At 36.7% G+C, this 15267-nt stretch overlaps 2 protein-coding genes across 2 annotated transcripts in view; both read right to left on the bottom strand.

The window, feature by feature from the left end:
- Positions 1 to 15267, bottom strand: part of LOC114480636 (interferon-induced very large GTPase 1-like) — a 691281-nt gene that overhangs the window by 87448 nt on the left and 588566 nt on the right. The gene's annotated exons all lie outside the window — the stretch shown is intronic.
- LOC114480641 (interferon-induced very large GTPase 1-like) lies at positions 7890 to 9208 on the bottom strand. The gene is made up of 2 exons (XM_028474964.1): positions 8880 to 9208; positions 7890 to 8684 (listed from the first exon to the last, which is right to left on the bottom strand). Exons 1-2 carry the CDS (start codon positions 9057 to 9059, stop codon positions 8124 to 8126), a joined length of 741 nt encoding a protein of 246 aa, XP_028330765.1. The 5' UTR covers positions 9060 to 9208; the 3' UTR covers positions 7890 to 8123.

Here is a 15267-nt window from a genome sequence, read left to right as displayed (position 1 = left end):
TTTTTATAAACTACGGACTAGTTGAGAAGATAAAAATGTCAAACCTCGGACCAGAAAGAAGAGCAGATGTGTGGACAAACTTTATATTTGATATAAATGAGGGACAGACTGTACAAAGCTGTGTGGAATGACGACCATTACATCAACAACAAGCCTGAAGCGACACCTGCAGGTGAATCAAAGTATTGCACTACTGACAGCCTTTATTAAAACTTTTAAACATTTGAAGACATTTCTTTCCTTATATTGGATAAAATTCCTTCATGGTGTTATCAGTATTTTTCTTTAACCATAATTGGGATTCTCAGTTGAAATGCTGAACAGTGAAATTATAGAAATGTATTATTTTATTACATTTAAATATCTTAGAGTTGCTCATGCTCAGACATTTGCAACATAATAATAATAATAATAATAATAATCAGATTTTAGTGTCATACATGCACATGCAGCCCTCTGTATAATTTTGTGTGACTTAATAGGACACAACTATCAGGCTTTGTGTGTTTCTGTTGTTGTTTGTGTATTTTTTTAAAGTTTTTTAGGGTTTTTCTTTAGCCATTCAGTCTATTCTTCTCTCATTTTGTGTATTTTTATTGTCATTTTGCTCATTTTTCTGTCATTCTGCCTATTTGTGCTGTTCTTTTGTGCGTTGTGTCCTTTTTTCCCCCCTTTTGCATACAAACACTTCTTAAAATGACTTATATTAAAAAAAAAAAAAATTAAAAAAACATTAGGAAATGATATATAACATTGACTTTGTTTACAGATTACATGCAGAAATTGTGGAACACATGAATGGAGGCTGTATTTATGTTATGTCAGTGGTTCTCTGGTTTTCTAGTTTTTGATCATGTTTGTTATACTGTGTCTAACAAATACAGAGTAAACAAAATGTGCACAAAGTTTATAAAATGAATTTACTAAAACCATGATAAAGCTGTTATTAAGTCAGTGATAAACATGTGGCTCTTTATGTCTTAATTTTAATAATGATTCCCCCAGAAAACCTTTAAAGGAGGAAACTTTTTTAACTTCTCTTTTTTTAATTTGTGCCCTTTTTCCACGTTTTGTGAATAAATGAGCTTCATATTGTTGTCTTGCTTTGTTGGACAAATACAAATAATGACTATTCTGAATAAATACAGTTTTAAACACATTAACAGTATTGATTTTATTGTTAAAATTATTCCTTTAAACCATATTTGTGAGATATTTTGGACGTGCTGCGTCTGCAACACTGAAGTCAGAGTTTTGAACTGGAAGTGCAGAGTTCCGAGGGTCCTTGAACGCAGCATGAGTGAGTAGATTATCATCAGCAGCAGCACGTGTTACAGCAGGTGATGCTCATTCCCTTTGATTGGCCACACCCACTGAAGCTGTGGATGCAGTGACTCATTCTTTCTGAGCTGTAACGGCTGCTGTGAGACCTCGGTCTAGTGACCAACAAACGTCCTGGTTTTCAGAGTTACGTCCTGTGTCCTCGTAGATTTCACCCCAACCATTGCTTTTTCAAAAGTTCAGTCCTGTTTGTCCCGTTTATTAATAAATAAACATCTGATGTTGCTGACAAACACCCTTTAATGTCAGTCAAACTAAAATGTAGTCGTCGATCAATCCTGGACGTGGATCAACGCTGGTCGTCGTTCTCAATTCATCGCACAGTGAGAATCATTTTTATTAAACCAAGGGTGTCAAACTAATTTCACATCAGGGTCAAACATATAAAATAATTATCTGTAAATAAATGTCATTTTTTAGTGAACATTATTAATAAATGAAGATGTTTAGTGTCATTTAACTCTCCTTTTACAACCTAAAACTAACCTAAAACCTAAATTAATGTTTTCGCATAAATTTGACACTCTTGGTTTTGTGGGTTTAAGCTCCTCCCTCTGACCTCATTAAATAATCAATAATTATTCATTTTATTTAAAAAGTGGCTTTCAGGCCACTTAAAAACAGTACAATAAAAACAGGATAATAAAATAAGTAAATAATATTAGTTTGTAGTTTACACATTAATTTAGTCTCATACTGTTGTTGCTGAGTCATGGTTTTAGGAGCAAATAAAATCCAAACATTGCTGTAGTTAATTATAGATGACATCATTTTTTCAGTCTTAAATTAGTGTTGATGAATTTACACCAAAACTTGACAAATTTTTATTGTGCGCCAACTAAATAATTCATGATTTGTTCATTCATGAAAAAACAAACACCTGTGAGGTTGAAAGTGATTTAGCATTAACTAATATATCTGAACAACCTATAAAATTTTGAAAAAGACCGCGACAAAACCAAACCGCAAAATTCAAATCATTGGATTTTGGTGCTGGCCGCTAAGATGCCCACTGCAGTGTTATGTACGTCTTCTTTAATCTTTTATTTTCTTCATAACAAAGTGTTTTCTTTCATTAGACCTTTTAAACAAGCTTGCGCGTCCAGAGATAAAACCTCCTGTTCCAACTGAAGATGCTGAACCAAGAACCAAGAACCAAGCCTGAAGGAGCTGAAAACTGAACAACAAGAACAAAGCCTGCACACGCTGAACAAAGGCCAGACAGGCCTAACACAGGTCAGAACCAGTGGAAACCTGCTGACTGAACGAGCTGTGAAACGTGCTGAACAAGGAACAGAACCGTCCAGCCTAACACAGGCCAGAACCAGGTCCAGGAAAGGACTCTTTCGGACACAGTCCAGTGGTCCAGAGCCACGCTTTACTGCTTCAGACTCCTCTCGCCAGTCCGCTCTGTCACCAGAGAAGGATCACCGACCACGGACCCATCAGAACCGAGATACTCTGGATCTCAAATTCTAATCGGGCCTAAAATAATTGCGGACACGTGATCCCATACTGATCATCTTATCATAGCTCTCTCACACACACACACACAGACACAGAAATCATGCTACTTTTCTTTCCTTCCTTCTTTCTTTCTCTACTAAGCTTTTACCTTTAAAGTGTAAATACATTTATCCTTAGTTTAGTGAGTGTAGTGCTCTTTTAGCTTTATTGTGTTAGTAGGTTTTAACTTGTTTTGAATAATAAATGTTTATACTTTGAGAAGTTGTCTGTGGTTTATGAAAATATTACAATCATAAGGTTTGTTATATGGAGAGTAGACAGTCTTGACAAGAGTTCACAACCCTGGATGACAAGGTATTAATAACTAAGTGATTTGAAACACTAACTCAATTTCAGATGGCACCTCTTGGCAAATTACTGTAAAATTAATTATAATTAATGTAATTCTTATCACTCCTTGTCCAAGCTCATCCTCCTCCAACTTTCAGTGTCTGACACACCCAGAGGGAGGTTCTGCCCCTTCTGTTGTAATCTGTTCTTGGTAATACCACTAGAACCAGATAAATGTTAAATAAAAATAATCCCAAATAAGTCCCAAAATGTTTCAATGAGAATTTTTTCTGTTTTCCAGTCAAGAGAAAGAAGATGACATCATCATCAAAATGCTGTTAATTTTAACTAATGTTTATCCTCTGCCATAGATGCATTACAATGATATAACACATAAATACAATAAAATATTACAATTAAAGACTGGCTAAAAGAAATACAGAGACCAAGTAGTGAAGCACTTAATAGTTCTCAAGTAGTTTCAAAGACTTATGATAGATAATTACAGTATTTAACTACTTTAGCATAAAATACATTTCATCAACTTACAGCTTTAATAATACTTTAATTTCAACAGTGGAAGTATTTGCACATCAACCTTCATAAATTCTACCAAATAAGTATGATGTAAACTTTATATAAATCAATAACACATTTCTGTGCACACTAACACTATCCAAACTAATCTGTGGCTTTACCACTTAATGTGATACTTTTCATATTCAGTGAAAAAATTATCTGCAAACTTGTGAACTGCACTTAAATCTTAAAATATAAGATAATCTATAGGAAAAAAAATAGCATACAACACTTTTTTTTTTTTTTTTTTTACAATCTTCAAATGATTGCACAAATTAACCCCAAAAATAATCAACCCGGAAAACCATGGATAATTTAAGACTCACTTGACATTTTTAATGTAAAACCAAATGGCAGAAAAACATACAAAATTTGTTAAATGCACGAAAATTTAAAACATAATTTAAAAAAAAAATGGAAGATTCTCAACATTAAAAAAAAATGACACATGCACTATTTAGCCTAACAATGACAAACTTATTTTGGAACTAGTCGAAGACCAAGAAACTTGTTCTGTTTTTGTTTTATCTATTTTGTACATTTAAAAAAAAAAATACATAATATTGCAGAAAAACATACAGTGCAGAGGCAGAAAGCTTAAATATTATTTTTCAAATTAAAACACAACTGTATTCTAAACTTCAACTTTCTCAAATATAAATCTAGTTAAAATAAAATGCAGTATAAAAATATCTGAGCTGGTGCTATTTGTCACAAATACAGTAGATTATTGCACACAACAAATCAAGCTAATTTTAGAGGAAAAACTCCAAGGTCGCCAGAAATTTGTAATATAAGATTTGGGTCACGATCTAGTTTGTTTTCACTGAAATATTCAGACAATTGGAGTATCACAGATAGGATTTCATTAAAGATAATGCAGATTTGGTGTTTAGATTTTGGTGTTTTTTTTCCAAAATATAGTTTTAAAATAGTAAGTTGAGTTTTATGAAACCTTGAATAATTGTTCTGTTGTAAGAACATTCTGTGGTAATAAAAGAGAACATGATGATTCCCAATGAAATGTTTCAGAAGTGATCATTTAGAAATGAAACAATGGCATAAATTAAAGAGAAATGAAGTGTTGATTGTAATGGCCATTTTATGAGTGTATACATGTGTGGGTCTTAATTGAGCGTGTCAGACTATATACAGTATGTGATGCCACTTCCTGGACAAGTGTTTGTTGCTTGACGGGGTGGAGCTCAAACAGTTTGAATTTTGGTTGTTGGGGTGACAAATAAGTTAGAGTGAAAAACTGCTGCCACTCCTCCTCCCCGACCACTCTCATGGGGAATATGGTGATTACCATAATTGGGAGGACTGTGGGATGTTGAGCAAGTCCCTTAACCCCTTAACCCCGAACTGCTCCCCAGGCGCCGCAAAATGGCTGCCGACTGCTCCTCAGGGATGGGTTAAGTGCAGAAGACAAATTCCAATAATGTACTAACATTACATGGCCAATTAAAGGCGAAAGCCCGATTTAATCTTAATTTAATCTTAATCTTAATCTTAATCTTAAATGAACAGCAACAAATCTTCATTTTTGAGCCAAGTCTCAGTGAGGCATAATAAACCTAATTAATGGTCAGTTATAAGATCACTCACTAAAAGAGATTTAGACGAAAGCAATCTGATGTTTAATAGTCCACATTTAATAGTTTTTTTTTTTTTATTGTTTTGTGTTCTGTTCGTAGTTTAAACTTTAATGATATTTTTATGGTTAACTCCTCTATTGTGGGCTTTAGTTTGTATTGCATGTTGCTCTGTACTGCTCTACACAATGTTCTATATTTAGAGTAAAGGGCTTATCTATGGAAGTGTTTGTTTTAACTGCCAGTTTATTCTCAGCTAGTCATGCATGTTTGGAGTTGTAATGAATAATATAGTATATGTTTTTGAGTGAATAAACTTTTTATTCAACTTTTTTATCAGCAAATAGTACTTGAGCTTTGCTTTCCTGTCAATTCCATTGCTTAATAAACACCCTCCTTCCTGTGTCTGAGGTAACTACCACTGTAGTTAACATGGACATTGTAGCAGCTTTCTTGTAACACTGAACAAAGTTTCATCACATTCCCTCAATGGACCAGCAGCATTATTTCAGCTATAATATTTTAGCCTTTATTCATATTAGGCTTGAAAAAAGAAAACAAAGACTAAACCTTTGACAGTCTGATCAGAGATGATGTCATATCCACCTTCTTTGATTTACTGCTGATGGCAAAAATAAAACCATGTGTTCACACAGCATAACTTTAAAGCCTCTGTGGGGATTAGCCAGTCCTCCATTATATGATCCAGAACTTCCATCATGCTACTGCATGTCTTTAACAGGTACAGGGACGTTTGGCTACATTTCACCAGTCCTCAGCTCACTTCACTGGCTGCATGTTTATTTTAGTATATTTAGTATTTTATATTCCTGAGCTTCTACATCCCTGTCTCTATCACAGTCCCTCAGGTTAGCTTTTCAGCTGCTTCTAATTGTTCCAAAAATGAGTTTTAACCAGTTTTGATCTGCAGGCCAGATGATTGCCTAAGCTGATTTATATGGTTAAGAAGTAGACTTTATTTTTATGTAAGTTCTACATATTTCTACAAAAAAGCCAATGAAGAAAACAAAGTGCTCTTAAAAAGGGTTGATAGCAGTGCCTGGTGTTTGCTGTGTGTTTCTTATTTAGGGGTCTTTAGATTTTGGAAAATCGTGATATAAAACAAGTTTATTATCAAACTTCCACTGTATGAGGCTATTACACAACACTCACAATGTTTTTGTAATGACATGTGAACTTTACTTTTTATCTTCTGAAACACTAAATCCATCCAATTCTCTTGTCTTTGTTCATGGTTCTAGTTGATCTGTACAGGTTACCTGTGCATATTGTTTCTGATGAAATCTGTTGGCTCTAACTTTACTCTAAGACCATCATATCAGAGGATTTCTTTACTTAATTGAATCAAATCCCCCAAATATGAAAAACATCAGTCACTATTATATTATTGTTTAGTCCAGCAGAGAAGGGTTTTCACTGCTGTCATCACTGTCTGTTTCTGCTCTGCAGGGAACAATAGGTAGAGGAGATCCTCCAAGCAACATGTCTATATGAAGGGTAGTTCCATCAACTAGAAAAAGAAAAATATTTAAAAAATATCTGTCATTTTCTTTTTTAAGTTAGTTGTATTAATGCTTCACTATAGTATATACAGTATAGTCATGAATTTAAAGACTTGCTTTTTTAAAATCTATAGACTTTAATGAATTAATTTCTCATTGTAATTCATGAAGAAGCAGAATAATGTTTCCACTTTTATTTCATACAAACAAATCTCTAGCAAATGAAAAGTAAATGTTAAATTATTAATGATCAAAACAAATGCATCGCTGCCTCTTTTAAATCATTCTTATTTTAACTTGTGTGTTGTTCAGACACTAATTCATTGTTAATATACAATAAGATATTTGGAGGTGGTTTGGTGCTGAATGGATTTTTTGAGTCTAAATCACTCTTAAAGCATATCTGTGGACTCCTTTTATGGTTTTTCAGACCATATTTATTCTCTTTTAAACTGTGCCTTTGTCTAACAATTACAATATTAATTACTTAAATAATTACATGTAAAAATAAATAATGCATGGTTGATTGAACTTCGGCTTTTAAAGAATAAAAGAAAAGACAACTTTTGTATTTTCTAAACAAATGTTAGTGCATATAATTGCTAAAAATGATATAAACTAAACTTATTTAAAGAACCATCCTGCTTCCTGTGTAGGGATTGGCACCTGCAGATTCTTTTGACCCTGTACATGAGTAGGTAGGTTATAAGTATGATGGAGGATTGGGGGGGGGGGGGGAAACACAATTATAATCAATGAAGATATATTTTAATCAATGAACTGCATGCTCATTATTACAAAGTTACATTGAATGATGCAAACATTAAACACAGTCAAACAACATTGAAAAAAAATCCCATCAGTTCTAAGTCAACAAAATAATGTTAACAGGTAAAAATGTATGAGCTATAGGATTGTAAATATAAGATACATAACATGTGAAACAGGATAATCAAGTATGAATCAAAGATAACAAATATTGAAAATCAAATATCTTATTGACAATTCTCAATTTAGTTTAATTTCAAATCATGACCATCACTACAGTTTTACTAATAGTATTTTTTCTTGTGTAGGAAGCTTTTATAAAATGTACAAATATATTAGTAACCAAATAAGTCATTGGGCAGATCTACAAATTCAGTATTTTCAAAATCTTAAACTACTTTGTCGACCAAACCAGACACATCTTAAAGTGGTAGAGCTCAGACCACACCTTGTAAAAGGACCCTCAAAAGATTTGTGTATGAATTTAACTCTCGACATACTGGTTAAGATTCACTCATCTTCAAGGGACGACTCCTGGTCTTGATGTGGTGTTTTTTTGTGGTTGTAAATCTGGATCCTTGAGTTTAAATGACTCTTTAAGACTTTCTTCTGCCTGTTTGTATGAAATACTATACCAGGATTTTGGTATTTCAGCAGGCTCTGCATTATATTTTGTAGCAAATCCTTGATTGTACGTTGTCATGACATATTTCCAGTAGTTTGATGCCTCCAGACTCACATCAGGAGAAATTTTCCAGTCTAAGAAAATCTTCTTGTAATCCTTGTAAGGGTGATATTGGTCATTTGTTTGATGGCAACGAAATGTTCCATCACTGATCACAGAAGAAGAGCAGATGTCAGTGACAAGTTTCTGTGTGTCAACCCTTATATATCTACCCAGACCTTGTGGCCGATGCAAAGATGCCCAGTGTTCAGTGTGAGCTTTTCCTCCTGCATCACAGGGCGTTGCACAGAACGGACACTGTTTACCACATCCAATCACTCTGGTGAAAAGCTCATTCTGGGGCTTCATGTGAAGATTCTTTAACTTAGTTTGGATGTTTGTGTTTTGAAACTTGTCCTTTTATTTATTTATTTTTATTTATTTGACAGGGACCATGTACAGGAGCATTAATCAACATATGAAAAAAATGCTTTATACCAAATTTTAGCTCTTGCAGCTAATTTATATCTGCAGTCCCCAATACAATTACAAAAAGCATAGAACAATACAGTTGATAATATTTACAAACAGTGCTATTATACATTATACATCCTTCAAATTTTGTTTCATGTCCTTCAAACACTTTGTGAGTGAATCTGGAAATTGCTCCTGGTTTGCATTGTTCAGAATCATAAAAACATCAAGAGCATCTTGGGAAATCGCCAGTTTAGCTGCAAGTTCATGACGCATATCTTCAACAAATGACTTCAAATTTTCTTTTTTCTTCTTCATGGCCTTTTTAATGACATCATCGATGTTGTTGATGCTTGTTGCAAGAACTGGCTCCTCAAACTCAAAGTTTGGAACTGCTTGAAAATTGTTTCTCTAATTGTTGGAGAATCCAGGTTTTTGTATAGCTTTCATAACACATTGTGTAGTTATAATAGTGTGTAAAATTTTTCATTGAAAACAAATCCATTAAAATTAAATACTGAAAGTTGATTCGTGTGCTAAATTCCTGACATTTCAGCATCTCATCAGTGATATTGAGGCCCAGATCACGATTGACACGGTCTTCCACAGCAGGCTTCAGACACTGATCTGCAAACTCTTCAGCCTTCTTCTGACACTGGATCCTGTTTATGGAAGAGATTTTTGAAATCTGCACAAAACTTTTCCTTGTTTTTTATCAAACATCTGTATGGATCATTGGTTTGAAGAAAACTCTGATGCAGTTCCTGAAACTTTCTGGCTGCAAATCCACAGATGTGCTGTTTCAGATAAACTTCAAACGCAATGTCTGTTTTAACATCTTTGTCATTTTGTAGACGTTCATCAATGATGTTCAATATCTCCTGAATGTAGGCATCGTGGTAGTCACTTTTTTTGGCCATTTTCTCATTTATAGACATTGTGCAAGCTTCAATTATGCTGTCTGCTCTCTGTTGTAAATATATTTTGTCTTGTGCATTTATTAATGTCTTTACTTTATCTGCAAAGTTCCACCGAGTTACTTCAGGTTTGTATTTGAATGGTTTCAGCCCACAATCTTCAAGTCTTTTCTGACTCAGCAGTGCATTTGCATGGCTCCCTTTGTGTGAAATATTATTTCTGAGGCAATGGGATACCTTGGTAAAAATATCTGTGGGTTTCAATTCAGAAAATTTTATTTTTTCCAGAGTTTCCTTCCACATCTTGCCAAATTCTTTGTCCAGTTGTTGGTCAATCATTTGGTGTTTTGTTTTTTGACATTCATCAATCAGTGCACACACTGCTTTTTCAATTACTTTGGTGTGGTTTTCCTTAATCCGTTCAAGTTCCACCATTCCCTGTCTGATGTTTGCTGCCGCTGAGAGCTGATAAAGGACAGAGTTTTCCAATTCTCGTCTAAGACTCTTTGCACTGTTTTCAAATTCTGCTCTATGTCCTTCCACCAGGTGGACATGACCCTCAGTTTGACTGAAGTACTGTGTTAGGTTCTCCACAAGTTTTTCCTCCCATTGGCACAGCACTGTGAAAACTTCAGTTTTTAATCTTAAAAGTAATTCATTCATCCCAGATGTTTGAGCTTCTGAATCAACATTTCCAAAGTTGGATAATTTAGTCTCTGCATTTGTGCCCCAGATGTACATTTCCTTTCTGAACTCCCATTCCCATTTGTTGAACTCTGTACAAAGTCTCATGTAGGCGTCGGCTACAAGGCTGTTTCTGAAGCTAAAGATGAAGTTTTCATGCTTTTCTGCATTCCACAAGCTTTTTATCCACTCTTTGAAGTCACTGATATCATTCTTTGAATAATTGCACATTCCTAGGAGTAGAATTATGTTTTTCTTTAGCTCATATACAGCTTCACTGTACGCTGCATTGACTGGAGCCATTGGTGGGTTTCCATTCCAGAGTCCAGGAATGTAGCAGTTCCCAGTGTCTGGATTGTAGTCCATCACATCAGTGAAGCTAATGCATTTTTCTTTCTTTTCCATTCTAGCTGCTGCCTGGGTCATCTCATTCAGCTGTTGTAGGAGCAGTTTTCGGTCTCGTAAGTTCTTCTCATGGGCTGACATATCAGACACATTCTGGTGAACAAAGTGACATTTAGGCTTTTTTCCCACCTCCTTCATCCTGAGAAATGCATGCACCACTATTTGAAGAATATCCTTCATTTCAGTTAAATTCTCCATTGCAATGTTTACAATAGTTAAATCACTCAGCCCCACAACAAGTGTTGCAAGCTCATTGTCATGTTCATAGCTATTGTCAAGTTGTGCAAGCTCAGGTGACTTTAGGCCCTCAGTGTCAATGATCACAATGAAGTCACAGTCTAACTTTGTGTTAAACTCTTCATGGACTTTGATGAGCAACATGAAGGCTCCTCGAGTGCATCGACCACTGCTGACTGCAAACTGCACTCCAAACATGGTGTTAAGGAGAGTGGACTTTCCTGTGCTCTGAACTCCAAGTACTGTGACCACCAGGATCTTGTTCTTTGGAGAAACCATTTCATTAAGCTGAGAGAGAACATCACTGACCCATTGAAGGGGTATGTTGGATGCATCTCCATCCACAAGTTCAAGAGGAAATCCATCCAGTAACAACTGTGCACACAGTTCAGGTAAATGATTCAGTTGTTGTCTGGATGGATCTGTTTCTGGAAGGAACCGTGAAGCTTCGTAGATTTGACCCATTTCACGAAAAAAGTGTTCAATCCCTAGTGAACTGTTGGTCAGTTGTTGGTCAAGTTGTTTGATCTCCTCTTTGTTCTCAGAGCTCTTCCATTTTTCTTTGTAGAGTTTCCTGAGTCCAGACAGTTTAATGCGAGACATATTATCAAGGTTTATCCTCATCCACTTCAGGAAGTAGCTCCTTTCTTTTTGCAACGATAACGCATTGATAAAACATGTCAAAATATTTGACATGTTAATGGAGTTTTGTTTTTGTCGAAGTTTTTCTTTCTTTACTTTCAGGTCACTTTTATACTTTTCTATGTTTTCAGATCCAAGCTTTCGAAGGCGAAACTCTTCTTTCTCTAGACTTGTCAGTTTCTTCCATATTTGACCTTGTAATGGAAGCTGCTCTTCTTTGAATGTCAAAGGGTCTTGAATCTCTGCAGTGATGGCATCAGCAAGTTTTTTTGCTCTTTGACACTCAGGAGAGTCTTCATCGACCCAGATAACCAGTTCATGGGCAATGTTAGCCATCTGCTCAATACTCATCTTTCTCTTTGTCTTGGAAATCACATCGCTGACTGCTTCCCTCAATAAATTAACAAAATTTACATCATTTACATCTTTGTTCCAAATGATGATGTTGCTTTTAGTCAGACCTAATTTCCTTGACACTTCTTTTAGAGTGCTGACATTGATCTGTTTGTTCGTATTGTCAACCACCAAAAAAATCTGGGCCTTGTGGGTTTGGGTTGACAGCAGATTACATTTTGCATCTAACTTGTCAAGAAAAACAAAAACTGCTGCAGATGTTTGACACAAGAATTCAACCTGTTTTTCAAAAGATTCAATGTCTCCACGAAGGTTAGCCACAGCCAGTGGTTGACTGAAAACATCAATGTTTTTGTTGCCACAAGGAAGGTACCAAGTAATTTCAGTCAACCCATTTGATATTCTTCGTGGACTGTCACCACATTCCATGTTGTGGTGAACAAAGATGTCATGGTACTGCTGTGAGTTACTCAGCAGCTTGTTCAGGGTCTCTGACTTTGACAGGGAGCACTCACCCAGTCTCACAAAGGAGACCATTGGTAGATTAGAGAGGACTATTCTTTCTTCAGTGAAACCCTTGGACTCTGAAAGAGCTTCAGGTCTATACTGCTTTACAATGTCTCTCATAGCCCACAACATCAATGTGCACTGTTGACTGTCACAACTAGGAAGCAGCAGAGGCACAGAAAACTGACACAATGACATCTTTAGAGCCATTTGCTGCTGAACAAACCCATCAGAACACAGAAAGAGAGCAGTGATCACATCTAGAGGATTCACCATGTCTTCTGAATTAGAGCTTTTAAGCAGGGCTTCAAAATCATTGTCTTTGGTCTCTGAAGCATCATCACTGTTGGATCTTAACTGTTTCACATGTTTTATATTCCTTGCCGTCACATTAACCATCATTAATTTCTTCATAAAATACCATGGAAGGTCTGATTTACTTTTGTCTGGTTCTTCGTTTAATGTCTTGTCATCAATTTGAAGTATTTTGCTGAGTGATAGCTTCTCTTTGCTGTGCCGTTCCAAACCAAGATCCTTCATAATAGTCATCAGGTTTGTCTCTAAAAGTAAAAAATAAATACAAATAAAAATATGAGGTTATTATATATACATTTTAATTAATGTTTCTTCTACTGAAAGAGTAACTATACCCCAAACCCACTTTTTTTTCCTGATTAATACATATACAGTATATTTGGGTATTGAGTAGTGCTGTTTTTTAATCCTTGTCCCAATCTTTACATTTACTAAAAGTATTTTCATTTAGCATATTTTGTTGTAAAATTTCAGTCACTGCCCTCTGTGTTGAATTTTGCAATTGGCTGAGATGGATTGTTGTGACGCAACTTTCACTGTTGGCCCCGCCCCTCATATAAAAGTTAATCACAGCCCACAGTTAGCTGAACCCCACTGCTTTTTGTAAAGTAGCCCGCTTCAGTGGTGATGGCTTTATTTTCATTGAATGAGAAGACTGTTTTATAGAAGCACAGTCTTCTCATTCAATGGAAAAAAATAAATTATCCTGGTACCGTCAATAAATGAGTTATGATGTACAATAGACTTACTGTTATGTGAAAGTCTTAATAGATTTGGCTTCTGTGTGAATATAATTTAATTCCAAGAAGATTAAAGAAAGTTTATTGAACCCCTGATGTCACTGTAAACAGGGGATGGAAATGCAACTTTGAGTAGACCGATTATGCATTTCTTGTTATATTTTTTGCCATTTTTTCATGTTCAGATTCAGGTTAATTCCACTTGTAGTAATTGCATATTGTCACTTTATTTCAGTTGTGCTGGGATGAACATGACGTGATCCATCTCAAGGAAACATATTAACGCAATAAACAAAAAAGAAAACAGGGAAAGTTTAGTTTATTGACACGAAAAAACACAGAGCTGCTTTGTGGCCTGTGTGATGTTTGCACATTCATAGCAGAACAGTGACATCTATTGGATCTGGGAGGTAACATCAGTTAACAGTTTCAGTGAGTTTGTCAACATGTGCGTCAGACAATAAACCCGCGACTGTGAAGTACGTCAATGTGAGCTGATATATAACAAATAATGCACAGACATCACAGCCTGTTGTGTTTCACTTGATAGGAAACCAAATATTTAACAACCACTGCAAATTAACAGTAGGTAGTGGCTATCCGTATACGCTTGCAGTATCAATTTGGACATTATATCTGTACGCAGCGCCCCTATTTGGCCAGTTTAGGTCACTAAGACTAAACCTAACCCAAAAATTGTTGCAATATTGGGTTATAACCTAACTCTAAACTTGATCCTAATGCTAAGACGCAACATACTTATAAATTACACCATCTGTCATCTTAAGTTTATTTTATTTTATTAGTTCATACCTGGAAGTCGTTCTCCATGGCCTCACCAAACTCCTCCCATGTCCGGGCTTTTGCCTCGGCGACCGCCGTGGCTGCACTTCGCTTGGCCCGTTGGTACCTGTCTGCTGCCTCCAGAGTCCCACAGGCCAAAAAGGCCCGGTAGGACTCCTTCTTCAGCTTGACGGCATCCCTCACCCCCGGTGTCCACCAACGGGTTCGGGTATTGCCGCCACGACAGGCACCGACTACCTTGCGGCCACAGCACCGATCAGCCGCCTCAGCAACAGAGGCACGGAACATGGCCCACTCGGACTCAATGTCCCCCGCCTCCTCCGAGACATGGTTGAAGTTTTTCCGGAGGTGGGAGTTGAAGCTCCTTCTGACGGGAGACTCTCCCAGGCGTTCCCAGCAGACCCTCACTATACGTTTGGGTCTGCCAGGTCTAACCGGCATCCTCCCCCGCCATCGGAGCCAACTCACCACCAGGTGGTGATCAGTTGACAGCTCCGCCCCTTTCTTTACCCGAGTGTCCAAGACATGCGGCCGCAAGTCCGATGACACGACTACAAAGTCGATCATTGAACTGCGGCCTAGGGTGTCCTGGTGCCAAGTGCACATATGGACACCCTTATGCTTGAACATGGTGTTTGTTATGGACAATCTGTGACGAGCACAGAAGTTCAACAACAAAACACCGCTCGGGTTCCAATCAGGGGGGCCGTTCCTCCCAATCACGCCCTTCCAGGTCTCACTGTCGCTGCCAACGTGAGCGTTGAAGTCCCCCAGCAGAACGAGGGAATCCCCAGAAGGAGCACTCTCCAGTACTCCCTCTAAGGAATCCAAGAAGGGTGGATACTCCGAGCTGCTGTTTGGCCCATAGGCACAAACAACAGTCATGATCCGTCCCCCCACCCGAAGGCGGAGGGAGGCTAC

This window comes from Gouania willdenowi, chromosome 18, assembly GCF_900634775.1.
Source record: "Gouania willdenowi chromosome 18, fGouWil2.1, whole genome shotgun sequence".
In the NCBI taxonomy this organism is placed as follows: domain Eukaryota; kingdom Metazoa; phylum Chordata; class Actinopteri; order Blenniiformes; family Gobiesocidae; genus Gouania; species Gouania willdenowi.
This window is presented reverse-complemented; position numbering and strand designations above follow the sequence as displayed.